An 18,747-nucleotide genomic window follows, 5' to 3' on the forward strand; every position below is an offset into this window, starting at 1 on the left:
GTCTCAGTTTACTCATCTGTAAAATAAGCAGGTTGGAATAAATTAGGACTTCTTCATTTGGGGCCTATTAACTTAAATTTCTTTTCATAAATTTATTTCAGTATAGTTTTCTTTGAAATCTTATATATTTAATTTGCTGCATTTAAAAGCATTCATCCAAGTCCAGGAGGGTGTCCACAGAATGTCAATGGAGTACAACACAAAAAAGGCTAAGAATACTTGGACTAGATAATTTCTAAGATCCTTTCTAGCTCTAACACTCTATTCCACTACAAACCTAGATGTCCCCTCTTGGCTATGATGATCTTGAAGTAATGACTGTCAAAATTAATAAAAGATAATCCTATGTTCCAGCATGGTGCCTAGCATCTAGTATGCATACTTGTTAGGTTACTGATTGATAAGCATGCCCTCAAAACCTTCTCCTCCCAGATAAGTCTTCAACTTTTGCCGTTGAAAAATAGCCTGTACCCAAGTGCACAACTATGGCAGTATTTGCCAGATAAATTAAATAATCCAATTTTTTAAAAGAAAGAAGACTAAAAAGCATATTCATTATTAGTGAATTAGAGAATTTTTGTTTGTGTTGGTTTATTGATTAATGATAAATATTATAATACATTTAAAGTATGATAGCTGTCATACATGAGATCAAAATATTAGGGAAGGGAGGAGTAAAAAAGTTGTGGGGCACAAGGAAATGAGAGAAGGAATAAAAAAATAGCAATCCAGTTGGGAAATCTGGTTGAGTGATCTAGGCTGTGAATAAACAACTTTCCCCAAAACAGATCATAATTATATGGTTGGGCCAGGGCATTCTGATAATATGTTCAAAAAATCAGAATGCCCTAAAAATGTCACCATGTGACTTGGCATTCTAAAAATGTGTCAGGCTTGTTCTTTTAACAGGTCAGTACAGAATTTCTGTCCTAAACTGTGAGTCATTTGGGAAAAACAGAGAGTCAGGATAAGCTATGAAAGCACAAAATTCAAGATGAAAATACCTGGCCATTTGCTTATATGCTTCTTCTGCCACAGCAAATATATGTGGGTCCATATCTCCCATGTTCTGCCCACTATAAGCATGAATAATAGCATTTCCATAGATTGGCAACTCTTTGTAAGGGTTCATGGCAACCAAAATAATTCCTGCAGAAAGAAATTCAAGATGCATATAAGAGTCTAAGAACAATGTCTCAATGAGAAATCCAAAGAGATAGTTAGGGGGGCATTGAAGTACCATGCCAAAACAAATCAACAAGCACAACAAGTGGTTATATATACAAGGTGTTATGCTAAGCACAAGGACACCAAGAAAGGTGAAAGTAGGTCTTGCCTTCAAGTAGCTCACAATCTAATAGAGGAGAAAATACATAAAGCAAGATATTGGCATCTTTTAACCTGCCAGGTCTTTGAATAGTTGTGGGCTTTGGAACTCGGACCAATACTAGATTTTAGATGTAAACAAAGAGTCATTTATCAAACTGTACTACAAAGTTGTAATCACTAATGTATTTATTAACTGGTTAAAAAAAGAGTGAGAATGACAGATTAGGTACAAACAAACCAAAACAGAATATTATTTACTATCCTTTAAGAAATACTGAATATAAAAATTGATAAAAAGCAAAGGAAAATTTATGTGAACTGATGCAGAGTGAAGAACCAGGGGGAAAATTCAGATAATGGCTATAAAAGTAGAAAGGGAAAATGGAAAGGATGAAAAAATGAAACTGGACTCTATAATTAAAAGTGATCAGAAATGGTCCTGGAAAAGAGAATAGCACTTTACTCCTCCTATTCTTTGCAGGGATGAAGGTCTACTGGTAGATGCCACTGAATATGCTATCAGAAATAAATGATGCATTGCTTTGTTTTGCTAAATTTCTTTGCCTCTTCTCTTTCTCTTGTATATTTTATCACAAAGGACAGTAGGCAAATGAGGAGGAATATTTTGGGAAATTAAGGTAACATAAAAACAAAAGATACCAATAAAATAAAAAGATATTCTGATCATGCTATAGTCAGCAATGACTATGTTCTGAACTTCCATTTTTATTTATACATATCTTTTAACTTACCACTGTAGGTATAAATAAGTTTGGATTCAGCAAAACGAATTTTGAGATTGTGGAGGACAGCAGGTTCGTGAAGATAACTAAGTGCTGTGAGGTCATTCTCTCCCACAAGTATATCAGGATTTCGTAATGGTGGAAGAGTTTCTGGATCAACAGAATAATTCTGTTCCTAGCAACAAAGGCAAAAAAAAAATTGAATGACAAGGTTCTCGATTTCTATCTGAACCATAATCCCTCAGGTTCAAAGATGCTATTCTTGATAGTGAATCTGAAGAGACCAGAACACAAAGAGAGAGCATTGCATATGTTCTTCCTCTTTCCTTTTGAAAAGGAACAATGATGCCGAGTTGTGATATCTTGACTTGCTCCTGAATTGGATTTAAGTGAAGCAGAGTTGCACAAAGTCATCAGCTTCACTGCCTCTTCCAAAGTCATTGGAGTCCAGTGGCAGAACAAAATCCAGGATGACTAAGTGATAGCTTGGATGAAGTGGGTAAGATAACTTTGGCATTTTAGATGTTTGACCAAACTGGGCACTCTACAAGACCTGTTTCAGCTACCTTCATAGCAGTTGGAACAAATTGTTCTTATCCACCCTTTCTAGTAGGGAAAGTTTTCACAAGCTTGGGGACATCCACCTAATTCACTGATGGGTTTGAGGACTGTCAGTTACCCTCAAGCTGGTTTAAAGAAAGTTTACTGGGGTGTGGCTGATGGACATGCCATATCTTCTAAGAACCACAGGTGAAAGTTGGGTAGGCACCAAAGTTGGATGAGTGGCCCTGAAAAAGGCTCAGCAAACCCTCATAATGGAGGTGCTGGGCCTCCCTGAATGCCCTATACACCCCAATCAATATCCAGCTATAGACAGTTCTGCTATAATGTTTGTTTGGATACTGCAAATTTGTTCCAACATGATATATTAGGAAACAATTTGGTCATAACTCAAAAGGTTGCAAATGCCATGCTTGCTCATGCTTGACTTCATCCATGAGAATCAGGGAGAGTGCAGAAAACTGCTCTACTTCACAATTATTCAAAAGTTGCACTTTTCTAATTCCCATTTCTACAAACAAACTTCAGGGTTGTTTTTTTTTTTCCAAAGTAAAGCATCATATTTATCATATCTTCTGGTATAGGAGAGCTAGGAGCAGAAGACTGGCCCACACTTAAGATTTTCATCTATGCCTCCTCCACTCAAAGAGTAATCTGAGCCCTTGGACACTGCCACTGTTTATTAATTTATCATTCAATATGCATAAAACTGGGGCAATATTTTTGTTAAGTTCCTATCTCTTTCCACATACCATTGACAAAGTTTTTTGATTTGTGTCCTTAACCTTATTTTTCTCATAAATCCTGTTGTTTTTATTGCATGATTTTTTACATAGCAGATGCCCCCCTTAATTCTGGAATATTTTATTTTTTCACCAGTCACATTAATGTTCATTTTCTCACATTATGAGTTTCAAATTCTCTCCCTCACTTTCCTACCTCTCTCCCTGAGAAGGTAAACAATTTGAAATGTTATCCATTTGCTATCATGTGATACATACTTCCATATTCATCATGTAATGGAAGACAATATATCACTAAAAAATTTTATAAAAAAATAAAGTGAAAAATGGTAATTTTTGACCTGCATCCAGACTCCATCAGTTCTTTCTCCTAGAGGTAGATAGCATTTTCCATCATGAGTCCTTTGGGGTTGTTATAGGTTATTTTATTACTGGAGAATAGCTAAGTTATTACAACTGATCATTGTATAATATTGCTATTACTATGTGCAGTGTGTTCTATTGGTTCTTCTCGCTTCACTTTGCATCAGTTCATATAATCTTTACAGGTTTTTCTAGCGATGCTTTTTAAGAACACATATATTGATTTATAGCAAAACTTACTGTAAGTGTATATGTATATATGAAACTTTTCTTTCATTGATTCAACCAAAATTTATTAAGCATCTATCATGTATGGAATACCAAGTTAGATGGTAGGAAGACACATCCTAAATCCTGCGTTACTGGGTATGAATATTGCTTATACTTGTTGGGCACAGTCATGGTGGTCTTTAGTTTTGATGAGCTATTTTCCTTTTTTATTCCTTTAAAATATTTGTTATGAGAGATGGCTTGCAAAAGGAAGAGACATTAAAATGAATATAAAATAGAAAAATGAAAATATATAATATATAATGAATATAAAAACAAAAGGTATAAGTCTAAATAATATAAAATGTTTTAAAAGGCCATAATCCCTGTGCCACATGCCTCACAAATATTATTTCCTTTGATCTTCACAAAAACCCTGTAAGATAGGTGTTATGATCTCCATTACATAATTGAATCTAAATTGAGGTTAAATAACTTGCTCAAGATCACACAGCAAGCTTCAGGCTACATTGGAACTCTGTCCACTTCATTACCTAGTTGCCCCCAGTAATGAGATAAAGTGAATGTACAGTTAACTACATTGCATAGTAATACAGGATAAATACAGGAAAATAGCCAGGCATCTTGTAGGAAGACTGATCTAGACTCAGATATAACTAGTTTTAAGTTCTGCCTCTGATATATATTGGCTGCATGATTATGTGTAACATATCATTGCCCTCCTGAAACTCTTTAAGGTTGTACATTGTAATACAGATAGGCAGTTCAGTGGATGAAGCACCAGACCTGGAATTAGGATTCAGGCAAGTCACTTAACCCCAGTTGCCTAATCTTTACCATTCTTCTGCCTTGAAACCAAAATTAAGTCTAAGATTGAACATAACAGTGTGTTTTGTTTTGATTTTTTTTTTAGACTATAAGTTGCAGATCTGCATCAGTGTAGGGAATTTTCACACCAGGAGTTTCTCTATCATCAAAAAAAAAAATAGTATAGAGACAAAGCAAGGTTCCATAGGAGGTCTGAGATGGAACATCAGTGTACAAGTCCATATCCCGATGGGTACAGTTTAATCTAGAGAGCCCATAGCAGGCTCTATGTGTACTGAAAAATCAACATGGGAAAGGGGATAGAAGCAGCTGGCACAGAAGAATTAAGGATTTGGGGACACAGATTGAGTTAGACAAATGGTTACCTCTCCATCATTCTCTATAGTTTGCATCCTGACCTAATAATATGGACTTCTGGGCTGAATCTGTTTTGATAATCAAATAAGTTTTCATATTTATCAGTGTAGCACCCAGAACTTCCAATAAAGAATATGAGGCCATTTCCCTGAGAATAACATCATTTATTAATATAGTCTATTAATAAGAGGTTGCTCAATCAGGTGTAGCCTTTGTGCAGAAAGACCAGAAACAGAAAGCTGCAAAACCTTTTAACAGTTATATCTTCATTCTGATTGGCCTAATAGTATAGTACATGGACCTCCTCTGGCAAACCCAATTGGTGGATATTTTGAAAAAGGAGGTGGACTTAAGAGATCTCAACTCCTCCCTTCATCTACTTCATAGGGGATTGGGCAGGTAGAGGCTACTCTTCAGGTAGATGGATTCTGCCTGCTGCTAGGGAAATGTGACCTACCTGCCTTTTTGTGGTATGTTAAGAAATTAAATGTCTGAGAGCTTATGAAGTCCAACTTCTTCTAGCAAACTGTGGCCAGAAAAATATAAGCTGTCTCAATTTTGTTTTGAGAGGTTTTTTCTCCTATTGTGGACCTGGCACCCCAAAACTACATGATATATTTGGCAAAGATAAATCAGGCTTTCAAATGCCTTAGGGAGAGTCTTTTTGTTTATAGATAAAGAAGGTGGTCTTCATTTTACTTTAAACAAAAGACAGAAGGTCCCAGGCCAGTTAGATACCTTGAGGCTTAGGAGTAATTACATAAACTGGAGAGCCACCTGACACTGGGAGTTTAGAAGTCTGGGGAAAAAAATGGTTTCACATAGAAATTTGCTAATACAAATCAATATTAATTTTCACTCATGAGGCTCTTGGCCACCCAAACTTTCTGGTTTTTCACTTTCAACTCACTTCTTCCACCCTCCTTCCTCTGCCACAGGCAATAACTGGCCTTCACCACTCCCAAGTGTTTTCCTAATTACTCTCACCTGTGACCTTCCCACAATGCCTCTGGTGGGTATTAATTAATCATTACTCACAGGGGATATTCAAGGAAGGCTTAATAGAGAATGTGGTGTTTGGATTGTGCTCTGACTCTAAGTAAAGAATTCAATTGACAATAAGGAAAAGGAGACAATTTAGGATTAAGGGCAAAGGCAAGACAATTCAGATCCTAAAAGAAATGAAAGAAAAGAATGGAAACAGAGTGGTTCCAAATTGTGGAGGTTCTTGAAGAGGATTTCTACTTCTCATAGCCAAGATGGCTGAGTAAGTAACACGACAGGCTTGCCCAAACCCACTTCCAAACAAACACAAACACACACACCACACCAAAACAAATTTTGGAGTGTCAGAACCAGCAGTGTTTCAGTCAAAGAAAACATAGGCGGCCTTGAAATATATTTGGTGATCAAGAGAAAGCCATGAGGACTTTTGAGAGGTAGGAAAGTGAGGGAGAGAATTTGAAACTCATAATGTGAGAAAATGAACATTAATGAAGTTCTGAGTGCTACACTGATAAAACCCAACCAGTTCTGGATCACAGATGACAGTAATGAAAATCCTTCAAAAGGCATAGCATCACAGAGAAGGAAACTCGGACTTTGCTAGACCAAGGAACCTTGCCAAAGTCACAGAGGTAGGAAGAAGCAGAGCCAAGATTCAAAGCCAAGTGCTCTGACTCCAAATTCAATTATTTTGCCACTAAACCATCATTGGAGAAATTTATGGCAGTTCCCCAGTCAAATAAAAGATTAGGAATTACTAACCTCCAGCTCATTAATAGGATCATAGATCTAGAGATTAAAAAAAAAAAAAAGACCTCAGAGACCATGTATCTACTCCAAGCCCTTCGTTTTACATGAAATAACTGAGGTCCAGGTAGGTTAAGAGGTTTGCTCAGGGTCTCATAGGCAGGAGGCACCAGAAACAGGGTTTGAATCCTAATCCACTGACTCCAGGGATCATTCTACTGTGCCACGCTGATGACCTGAGCTTGGTATTATCCTGGAATCTTAACACAGGCTGGTGTGACAATCTTCTTGGCTCCAGCACTTAGAGACCACTGGACAGCGCACCATCTCTATGAAGGGGGAAGGCTTTAGGATTAGCATTGCCACTAGAAGTCTTTAGCTACCTGTATATGATTTTTCTAGAGTAGGCAAGTAGATGAACTCAGTCTTCATTAATTACTCTTGATTACACTTATTATTCATTAATTACTCTTGTCCACAGCAGAAGAGGGGAGGATGCTGAGGGCAAAGTAGAGGGGTATAAAGGAAACAGTAATTGAGTGGTAGAAGACTTGGGATTCGATCTTGGCCCTTCTATTTATTCATAGTCTGGACTCAGGCATGACATTTTAGTTTTTTTCATTCCTCAGTTTCCTTACCTGTAAAATGAGGGCATTGGACTGGATAATCACCAAGCTTCTTTTCTGGCTCTGATATTCTGGGAGTCTGAGCCTGAGTCTAATGTAGAAGCAGTGAGAGTCCTGGTTCACTGAGCTGGGTCAGGTCCAGCCCAAAGTAGACAGAGAACAGGAACAGGAATGTGGGAAGCAAGCATTTATATAGTACCTACGATGTGTCAGGCACTGTGCTAAGTGATTTGCAAGTATCTCATTTGATCCTCACAACAACCTAGGGAGCCAGGTACTATTCTTTTTAATATATAATACATGTAATTTTAAAAAATATATAATATATAATTTTAATATATAATTTGTTTTTATTGATAATATAGTCTTTTAAATTTTTATTTATTATTTTTAAAAATATTTTTCCATGTTTATGTGATACATTTTCTTTCCCTCCCCTTTTCCCTTCCCCATCCTGGAGGTGACAAGCAATTCTACTGGGTTATACCAATGTTATAACCTGATACCTATTTCCATAGTATTCATTTTTTTATTATTAAAACCCTTACCTTCTGTCTTAGAATCAATACTGTGCATTGGTTCCAAGGCAGAAGAGAGGTAAGGGCTAGGCAATGAGGGTTAAGTGACTTGCCCAGAGTCACATACCTAGGAAGAGTCTGAGGTCATATTTGAACCTAGGACCTCCCGTCTCTAGGCTTGGGTCTCAATCCACTGCCCCCCATGGTATTCATTTTTTGCAATAGAGCAATCTTTAGAAACCAAAACCCCGAATCATGTTAGGTATTATTATTATTGCCATTTGATCACTGAATAAAATGAGGCAGACAGAAGTTAAGTGACTTGCTCAGGGTCACACAGCTAGGAAGTATCTGAAGCTAGGTTGGACCCTGGGTGCTCCTGATTCCAGGCCCAGAACTCTGCTGTGCTTCATAGCTGCCTAATGGGGAGATGGATTTACGTACTTCCTCCCTATATATGCCACCAACTGCTATTCTTTACAGTAGTATTGCCCCTTTCCAAGCTTGTGTGGCAGGTTCTATGGCAGGGGTCCAGATTCTGACTCACTAAAGTCATCCATCAAAATCACACGTCTCGGGGCATTTATGTGGCCCTCCGGATAGAGCACCAGGACTAGAGTCGGGAGGTCCTGGGTTCAAATCTGACCTCAGATACTCTCAAGCAGTATGACCCAACAAGTTACTTAACTCCATCTTCCCAGCCTTGTCCTTTTGTTTCAGAAGGGTAACTAAGCCAGAAAACAAAAGTTAAAAAAAAATAAATAAAAAAAAATTTAAACGTGTTTAGCACACGCTTTGGCAGAACACCTCATGGATGCTTTTCTTGTGGCATTTCAGCAAGGATGAGACTCAGAAAGCCTGGAAGTGGATCGGCTTCCGGTGCCTTTGTTCATCCTTGGATTGGGGCTACGCGAGCCTGGGCTGCCCACCGGTGCTAGCAGAGGCATCTTTTCCTCTTCCTCTTTCCTTTCTACCCAATATTCTCTATCTCCTACAAGGACGTTCTGAGAAAATGATACGTTTCCTTATGCCATGCCCTCCCCCACTGAAGCAGCAACCCCTGGCAGCCCAGGCAAACAGCCTGAGAAGTTTCTGAGTAGCAGCTAAGCCTCAGGGATAGAGGCATGAGCAATGCTTCTCACTGAAAGGGGAGCTTGTTCCTGATGGCGATTGTTGTCCCATTGCCTCTGGCTCTTCATGACCCTGTGGACTACGGCAGACCAGACCGTCTGTGGAGTTTTCTTGGCAAAGATCCTGGGATACCTGGCTATTCCCTTCTCCAAGAGATGAAGGCAAACAAGAGGTTAAATGACTTGTCCAAGGTCACACAGCTAATAAGCATCCAAGGTGAGATTTAAGCTCAAGTCTTCCTGAGTCCAGGCTGGTGCTCTAATCTACTGAGTCACAACTGCTAGCTGATAGAGCAGTCAAAGAGTTAAGTGAAAGAAGCAGCTTGGCTGCTTGCCATTGGCTGAGGAGGAAGGGAAGAACTCCCAGCTGTTTCTTTTCCTATTTCTTATCTGCCTGTTTTCTCATCACCTCAAGGCTACTGTAGTACTAAATTGTGCCAGGGACCCGTCTAACTGGAAACAAGTTGAAAAAACCCTGGGGCGGTTTCATATGGTTACAGTAGCTGCTGAATTCTTCTAAACCAAAGATACTTAACCTCACAACCCGAAATGACAAACTGCTGGGGTTTTCTTGGCAAAGATACTAGTTTGCCATTTCCTTCTCCAGCTCATTTTACAGATGAGGAAACTGAGGCAAACAGGATCAAATGACTTACCCAGGGTCACAGAGCTGGATTTGAACTCAGGAAGATGAGTCTTCCTGATTCCAAGCCCAGTGTTCTATTCATTGCACCACCTAGCTGCCCCATAACGTACACAGTAAGGCTTCACAAAAGAAGTTCATTGGGTGACTAAATGTGTAACAGTTCTTCTGGGAGAGCTTGGATTATCTGCCTTGTGATGAGGACCCTAAGTCATTAAGGACCCTTAGAGTTGTTTTTCTTCTTAGATCAGGAACAACAGAAGCTATTATGGGATTAGTTCTACAAGACAAGAGTTTTCTTCTAGAGTTTTTTTGTTTTGTTTTTTAAAGCTATTGAGAGAAAACACAGGAAAAGATTAGACAGTGGAATTTCTCTCTAGCTACAAGAAGCAGCAGTATGGTGGCAACATCAGATTATCTTTATTTCCTCCATTAGTCAAATCCTTGGATATTTGGAGATGTTTGGAGATAATATTGTCAGCCCTCCTCAAACCTATGTCTTAGAAAAGTGACAGCTAAAAGGGCAAAAAGAAGCAAGGCATAAGACTGTTTTTTTTGTTATTTTATTTGACCGGGAATGTAATCAAAAGCTGTCCATTTTTCATGACTACACTCACCCCCAAGGACAAAATTACAACCCACCTAGGAATTCCAGTCTGCCCCCATTCAACATAGGGCTATGGAGAGAAGGGGAAGGATAAGACAGAGGAGAAAAGGAGGGGAAGAAAAAAGGAGAGGGAAGGAAAAGCGGCATTAGTTCCTTGCTTGAGCTTTTACAATGCACCTTACTCTCTGTCCCTCTGGCTAAAAAATGTTCTGAGATATGATGAAGGCCTTTTTGACCTTTGGTGATACTGTAGGAAGACCAGGATATCTATCAGGCGCATTTATGCAATTTTCCTTATTTTAGAATTGGGGTATAACAGGTGCAAGGGAGAAGGGAGTAAGCAGCTTACAATAATTCATTACTATGGAGATAGTCATAAACCATGCTGACTCAACTGGAGAATTATAAGGGAATAAGTTTTATTTATTGTGAGTAAGGAGATGAATAGTTTTCTTTATAATTTCATTGTGGGTAGTAAACATAAGACCTCTGGACCAAATGCAATAATCCTTAGAAGTTTGATTTAGATAGCAGTAAGATCTAGATAGGCTTTTCACCACTGCAAGTGGCCTCATTTAAGCATCATATTTAGTATACTATGGATAATGACTGTTAGAATTAAAGACCTTGGTATTTGCCTGAAATAGCCACATTGCTCCTGAGACACTGGGGCTCCCTTCCAAAAGGAGGCTCAAAATTGGCATTTGCTTGATTAGTCTCAGATTTGGCATCTGCTTTGCATCATTTCTACCTTTTTCCACCCACCATAACCTTCATCATTCAAATTCTCACTTATTTTATTCTCCTTTCCTATCCCCATCTCTCCTATATTTTTCTCCTTATTTCAAACTTTAACCCTTCTGCTCACACCAGTCTTTTTCCTCACCTTAAACTTCTCCCTCAGTTTCTTTTCCCTCAACCTATCAGTTGAGGACTAGCAATATTATATGCATTTAACCAAAGTATATGCTCATTCTAAGAGTGTCCTCCAAACATCTTTGAATGTCCAAGAGTTGTCTAATGAAGGGAATAAGGATGAACTGTTGTAACTCTAATCCCATTATTCATGGCTCTTGGCACACTGGATACTTCATCATTTCAGTCAGACAGGTAAAGGACAAATAATGTTTTTCAGACTACCTAGAAGTAGGAAGTAGGTTGAGTAGTACTGATGATACTACTTCCAAGGGATATCATTTGACCATGTTTTTGATAGTAATATTGGCATCCACCCACCTGTACCCTCACCTTTCCACACTCTTGAACATTCCCAAGGGTTGCTCACAATGTCTGGTTCCTGGTCTTTTACTCCCATGCCCCTACTTAAGGTGAAAGGTACACAGGTATACTTACAGATCCATCTTCTAGTAAAAGATGAAGAACTTTATCTCCAATTTTATAGTCCTTTGCTATTTCAGCTGATTTCCAAACTTCTTCAGCATCAGGTATCCAAACCCTATTGTACTGGACCAAGAGAATGAAATAAGGCTTAATTATAATACTTTGTAAATTCAAAGATGAGTTGTAAAAAGAGAAGAGAGAAAGATTTTTCTTCCTACCAGATGAGATCCTTTGTTGGGAATCCATTCAACCAACTTCTCAAAAAATCACAGGCCTAGATTGTTTTATTGATATTTTTCACCCATAAGAGTATTCCTAGAGCCTTCCTAATTCAACCCAGGAAAATAACAAGTACAGCAAAATATTAGTGTTCTCTCTTTCACCATCTCTCATCCCTCTCCATCCTTCTCCTTTTCTCTTTCTCTATGTATATGTGTGTGTCTCTCCCTCACCCCCAATTCCAATTGATTGGGCTTTTTTCCTTAAGGTCCTTGCAGATCTGAAATCTGTCTCTCTGCAGCTTCTATCCAATGGTTCTTATTCTGCCCATTGGGGCAAAGCTGTGCCACGGTGTAATTCTTTCTTTCCCAAAAACCTATCTTTAAATATTAGAAGATAACTTTCTTGGGGGCAGCTGGATGGTTCAGTGGCTTGAGAGCCAGGCCTAAAGATGGGAGGCCCTAGGTTCAAATCTGGCCTCAGACACTTCCCAGCTGTGTGACCCTGGGCAAGTCACTTGACCCCCACTGCCTAGCCCTTACCACTCTTCTGCCTTGGAGCCAATACACAATATTGCCTCCAAGATGGAAGGTAAGGGTTTATAAAAAAAAGAAATAAGATAACTTTCATGTCTTCTCCAGACTATAATTTCCAATCTCAGTATCATTGTGGACAACCTCCTATGAGTTGTTCCAGATCTCCAATGCCCTTCCTAAAACATGATGCTCAAGCAAAACAAAATGTTCTAGATGCTGTCTGACCAGGACTGAGTCTACCTAATACATACTTGAACTGAACTGCTCTCTGATGTTAATATCTTCCATTTTCTAAATCCACTGACCATTTCTTAGGACACATCTTTCTTTTTTAAAGGGTATTACTTATTTCTAACATTCATTTTTTAAAAATTGGGTTCTTAATTCTTTCACACCCGTTGTGAAGGTGTTCAACAGAAATAGGAAAGTGTGAAAGAAGAATTGATTTGCAAAGGAAGTAGATAAGTTCTGGTTTGGATATGTTAAGTTTGAAATGTTACAAGGAAAACAAATTCATTTGTGACTTGGTGATTTGGAATTAGTGCTCAGGAAAGGGACTAGGATTAGATGTATAGATCTTGGGGTCACCTGTCTTGAGATGATAATTAACTCTCTCCACTTTTTTAAAAAGTGAGAAAATTATACTTCAATTTGATCTCAAATTTCATTAGTTCTCTCTTTAAAGAAAGATAGCATTAGAGATGATAATTAAGCCCTTGATAGCCAATAAGTCACCCTATGAGAGAGGACAGAGAAAAAGAGAGCCCAAGATAGCCTTAGGATACTCTCCCAGTACAAGGCATGAAGCCAATGATGAGCCAGAAAAGTGGATTCATAAAAAGTAATCAGGCAAGTAGAAGGAGAACTAGGAAAAATGAGGAAGTAGAAAGATGAGGCTTACGCAAATGGAAGCAAGCCATTGATCTGTCTTTTATTAATAGATTGCATGCCTCTATCAATAAATGATATACTCAGAGAAATGGCCTCATTTTATTGCTTAAAATTCTGGGTGCTACACCTTCAGATACTCATTCTCATGAGAATATGAGATTCTCATATTTGGTATCTTATAATGATAAAATTCTTATCATTATAAAATAATAATGTATTAAAATATATAAATAAAAGTAATAATTAAATCAACATGACTCTAAGAAAATGTATAGTTCCTAACTAAAGAATATTGAATAAATTTTCTACATATCTCTCAGTTAAGCTTAGAGCCCCAACTTAGTTCATCAAGTATTATTTAGTAATCTTGAGAAGCCATATTTCTATATGAAGTCTTTTAATCTCCTAAGGTTAAAAATATTAAACTTACTGAATATATAATTCAATTTATTAACAATGAAATCAATAATAACAACAAAGACAGTTTTTACAATAATTTTGTTAAAAAATGATCAGCCAGTCACCTCATTACAAATGCAGATGACTTCACTTCTGAGAAAAGTCCCTCACCATTTAGCTCATTCAGGATAATAAATCAAGTCTCTTCACAAGAATCCTCTTCTATCCTCTCTATGAGATAGAGGTTACAATAGTTTCCTATGAAGTCTTCTTCATCCTCTTTCTCTGTACCTTGCTCAGTCTCTCTCTAGTCATAACAGGAAAACTGATTCTTCTTCAAATGACTCCTCACAGAATAGTTAAAGTATTACTTGGAGATTCTATAGCTTCTCTAAAAGATGCCACTAACATCAACAACATCTCTGTGGGACAATCTATTGAAAATGGAGTTACATTTCTCCCGTGGTTAAAAAATGTTGGATCCTCCTGGAAATCATTTAAAATTACTAATCCACATAATTTTTTATAAAATATATATAGGATAGTGCAGAGTACCATTTGGTAAATTTCTTTAAAAAGGGAAACTGCTATCATGATTAACAATAAATAGTTAGATTTAATTAAATAACAAAACACTAGTACTGTAATAGTAATCCATTAAATTGAATAATAAAAAAGCACAGTAAAGCATTACATATAAAAGTAATCCAGTTTCTGGCATCATATACTAGCTAGTCTAGTCAGAGGTCAAATGGTTCTGGTACCTTTGTGGTCTACTGACATTTCTATATGTATATTCCCTTTACTTATTAATAAGTGTGGATTGATGATCACATCTAAGTTATATAAATCATCTTTCTTCCATATAAGTCTATAAAAATGAAATTTTAGCCCCACTAATGGATTCAAAACTTTTCTCATGTTTATACTCAATAAACTTTAGTGGCTTCCTATTACCCCCAGGAACAGATACAAAATCCTCTATTTCACTTTTAAATCTCTTCCCTAGTGTCTCCTCCTTACCTTTACAGTCTTATAACTCTTTAATCCTCTACATGTATTCTATGATTCAGCAATATGCACCATGTTGCTGTCCCTCACATGCAACAAACACTTTCTTTAATTTCTGACCCTCATGCCTGAAGTGCATTCTCCCATCTTATGTGTTCCTTCAAGACAGATCAAATCACATTTGCCCACAAAGGCAAGGGATCTTTCCTCCCCCCCAGCTCCATTTGCTGGTGCATCTCCTCTGAGATTAACTCTCATTTGCATGCTATATGTCTATAGAATAAATGAGAGGTAATCAACAGGGGAAGGCATAAGTAGTAAAGAAATTTGTAAAGTTTTCTTAGAAAAGGTGGGATTTTAGCTGGGGTTTGAAGTTAGAGAAACTAGGAGGAGGAGACAAATAGGACTATTAATAATGATAAAACTAAAAACTACTTGAATTTGAATTTTGCTATTGAGATGCAGAGTCCTCAACTCTAGATGTTCAATCAGCTGCTTAGGAGAAAGTTCAGGGCTCTTTAGCTTTAGGAAAAAAATGGAATTATACAGTCAAAAATTTAGATTATTTGCCCCATCGTCAGTGAAATAGTACTTTAGAAATGACATAGACAAGGAAAAAAACAGTGAGTGTGAAAATAGGTATAAGAAAAATTAGAAATTTAGTAAATGGAAAATATACAAATGTTCTTAGAAAAATTCCTAGAATGTTTAATCATCGTTTCAGAAAAAAATAATTGCTAAATGCTTCTGATTATATTTAATTATTCCTTTCTATCCAGAAATATGATGATTTCATCTTTGATGTTTACAAAATGTATGCTTCTAATGTTAGCACATGAGTCATTACTTACCTATTTTTATATAAATGAACAGACTTCTGAAAACTGAGATGGAAGCTTTATCATTGAATAAATATTTACTGAACACCTCCTATGTGGAAGACCTTTGGTTAAGCATTATAGGGGTTCCATAGGGAAGTAAAGACACAGGTCCTGCCCCATAGGAGTTTACAATCTAGTTTATAAATAAAAAGCTTAGCTGTCACTACCTTGAACTGCTGAGACTGACCTGACAGTTTAAAAAATGGAATCTTGGGAATACTTATCCTCAGATCTGTATTTTTGTTGGTGAAGATCAGAAGAGTAAAAAAAAATCAGAAGAGTACACCTGTTGGTGTACAACACTAGCATATATAAATATAGACATTGTAGTTTTCTAAGTCATTTTGTGACCCAGAGAGATCCTAATGCCTCCCCACTCCCACCTTTTCTAATTGAATTAGACACCAATGGTATAGGAAAGTCCTAGTTAAAAATTCTATCAATACTTAATAAATTTCCCCTCAATTTACTCTTAGAAAGGATAAGAAATTAAGCAGTTAGGTATATAGCTAGCATAAGTCAAACGTATATAAGGACATATCAGTATATATGTTAGAGGACGAATTGAACTCAGGTTTTCCAGGGTTATCTGGTGGACTCACAATTCAATATCACCCAATGCTACTTTCTAGCCTTTATAATCCATAAAAAAGGGTCCTGGTGTCTGTCAGTGCCACTGTCCCTTCTCCTTTCTCACAGCTCCCCAGAACAAATTAACTCAGAGAACAAGGCAAGAGAATTCTCTCTTCTATCACTTCAAAAAAGCCAGCTGAGGTGAAAGCAGACCATATTGAATGTTAGACAAGCCACCAGTTCTCCTCAATAAATTCAAGTGGTTCCCTACTGCCTCTCCATTCAAAAACAAAATGCTCTTTTTAGCCTTTTATGACCTAACTCCCCTTCTACTTTCCCAGTTTTCTTACACTTATTCCCTGAAATGAACTCTTTGATCCAGTGACACTGGCCTCCTGTCTGTTTCATGAACAAGATACTTCATCCCTCAGTCCTGGGCATTTTCTCTGGCTGTCCATGCCTTGAACATTCTGACCTCCTGGCTTCCTTTAAGTCCCAATCAAAATCCCACCTGTTCCAGGAAACGTCCTCCAAACCCTCTTAATTCTAGAGCCTTCCCTCTATTTCCTTTTATTCTATTTATAGAATGCTTACACATATTTGTTTGCACATTGTCTCCACCATTAGATTGAAAGCTCCTTGATGACAGGGACTAACTCTTTGCTTGTTTTTGTCTTGGATTCAAATCTGGTCTCAGATACTTCCTAGTTGTGTGACTCTGGACAAATCACTTAACTGCATTTGCCTACCCCTTGCCCTTTAGTCTTAGAGTCATTACTAAGGCAGAAAGTAAGAGATTTTTTTTAAAAAAGGATTCAATTAGAAAATAGCAAAATAAAACCACAGCATTTATTCAGGACAGTAGTGAAATAATTAATTTGATCAGAACCATCTTTAAAGAATTTTCCCCTCTAAAACATTGATTAAACATTTCTCCTAGTAAAAAAAAAATTATTCACATTTCATGGACATGAAAGGATGAAGTTGAACTAAATGGTCTTTATGCTTCCTTCTAGCTTTACAATTCTGATTCTTTATGGAACAGGATATTTTTGCTTACACACCTGAATGGATTTATTTCAGTTCATGATGTGTGGGTTGCTTGCTTACTTATGATTGAAAAGTTCTCTGAAAACAAGGCTTAACATAGAAAAGTTGGTATAAGGCAATGTTAGTTTCCCAAGTGATTAAATATTGTTCTATTACATCAGAGTAATCAGTCTAGTCATACTAACAACCAACTACAGTAGTACAATCCTTATGGAAGAATACTTGGGACAGGGAAATTTTTAATCCTTTAATCCCCTTCCCTTGGCTCTTTTAACAGGTGTCCATTATGATTACTTCTTTGTTATATCTTTTGTTTTATTATCTTGAAACTATTTTCTCTTCACATAAAACATCTGTGTTCAACCCAGATATACTGTAATATATGGTCACTAAGGGGGGGTCACACCCACCTACACTGGGGAATTAGAGAGAGAGAAAGAAAGAGTTGAAAGAATTGGAGAGAGGAAAGGGATGGGTTTCCCCTCACTTCACTTTGGGAAAGGTCTCCTTTGGGTTAGGTCTCCTTGAGGGACTGAATATTTCTCCTCAGAGAGTGGGTCTAGAAAGTGGAGGTTAGCTTATAGGCAAAAGCTTTAGTGAAGTGATTCACTGCCTTCCTTCTTGACCTCAGCTATTGTGGAGAGGCAGGATAGACTTTCCTGCCTCTGAGTCCTTCCAGTACCCCAACTGCCACTTCTTCCCTTTAAGACCTGGGTTTACTCCTGAGCTCAAGGGAGAAGATTGCTCTTTGGATATAGTTGTTGGTTCCCCCAGAGTCTTGAGCTAATCCTCCTCTTTGAGGAGAGGTATGGTTCTCCCCAAATCTTCAGTCCCCTTCTTTAGTGTTGGAAAGCAGACAGACCTGATCTAAGTAGTAACACTTTTAATTGGGATCACTCAGGGAAGGGAGGAATGAAGGTATTGGGTGAGGAGAGTGGATAGCAGGAATACCTATTTATGGGCAGACTGATCCCCCCCAAATCTCAGGTCAGCTGCTGGGTTTGATCCCTATTCCTGAACTAATCTGGTTAGGATGATGGAGCTAAGGACAAATTGGGGATAGAGAGGTGGAAAATAATCCTTGGAGAGGATTTCCTCAGTAGGTGGCTTCTTTCAAAGTCCAGTCTACAATATTTGAGCTGAATAAGAGATTCAGGGGTTCACTAGGAAGCAGTTGATGTCCAGGGGGATCCCCATCCTCAGAGGTCCTTTTCTCAGGCTCTCAGCTGGAGGAGTGGAGTTGAGCTGGCAGTTTTGAGTTCTCACAGCTTCTGTTCTCTCCCTAGAATCTTGAATTTTTTTTCCTTTCTGCCCCTCCACTGCGTGAGCTGTTCCTTTTCCACTGGATCTGATTTCTCACTTTTGCTTTTTCCTCTCTTACAATACACATTTCTTTATATATGTTCTGGTAATAG

General features: G+C 37.8%; 1 protein-coding gene across 2 annotated transcripts in view; it reads right to left on the minus strand.

Moving 5' to 3' along the window:
• Positions 1-18,747, minus strand: part of MYO5C (myosin VC) — a 147,893-nt gene that overhangs the window by 110,607 nt on the left and 18,539 nt on the right. For both annotated transcript variants that reach the window (XM_007479964.3, XM_007479963.3), the window contains exons 2-4: positions 11,785-11,895; positions 2,082-2,247; positions 1,005-1,149 (exon numbers count right to left, since the gene is read on the minus strand). In XM_007479964.3, the coding sequence (XP_007480026.1) occupies positions 1,005-1,149; positions 2,082-2,247; positions 11,785-11,895 (422 nt within the window). The remainder of the gene's footprint in view (positions 1-1,004; positions 1,150-2,081; positions 2,248-11,784; positions 11,896-18,747) is intronic.

This window comes from Monodelphis domestica, chromosome 1, assembly GCF_027887165.1.
Source record: "Monodelphis domestica isolate mMonDom1 chromosome 1, mMonDom1.pri, whole genome shotgun sequence".
In the NCBI taxonomy this organism is placed as follows: Eukaryota; Metazoa; Chordata; class Mammalia; order Didelphimorphia; family Didelphidae; genus Monodelphis; species Monodelphis domestica.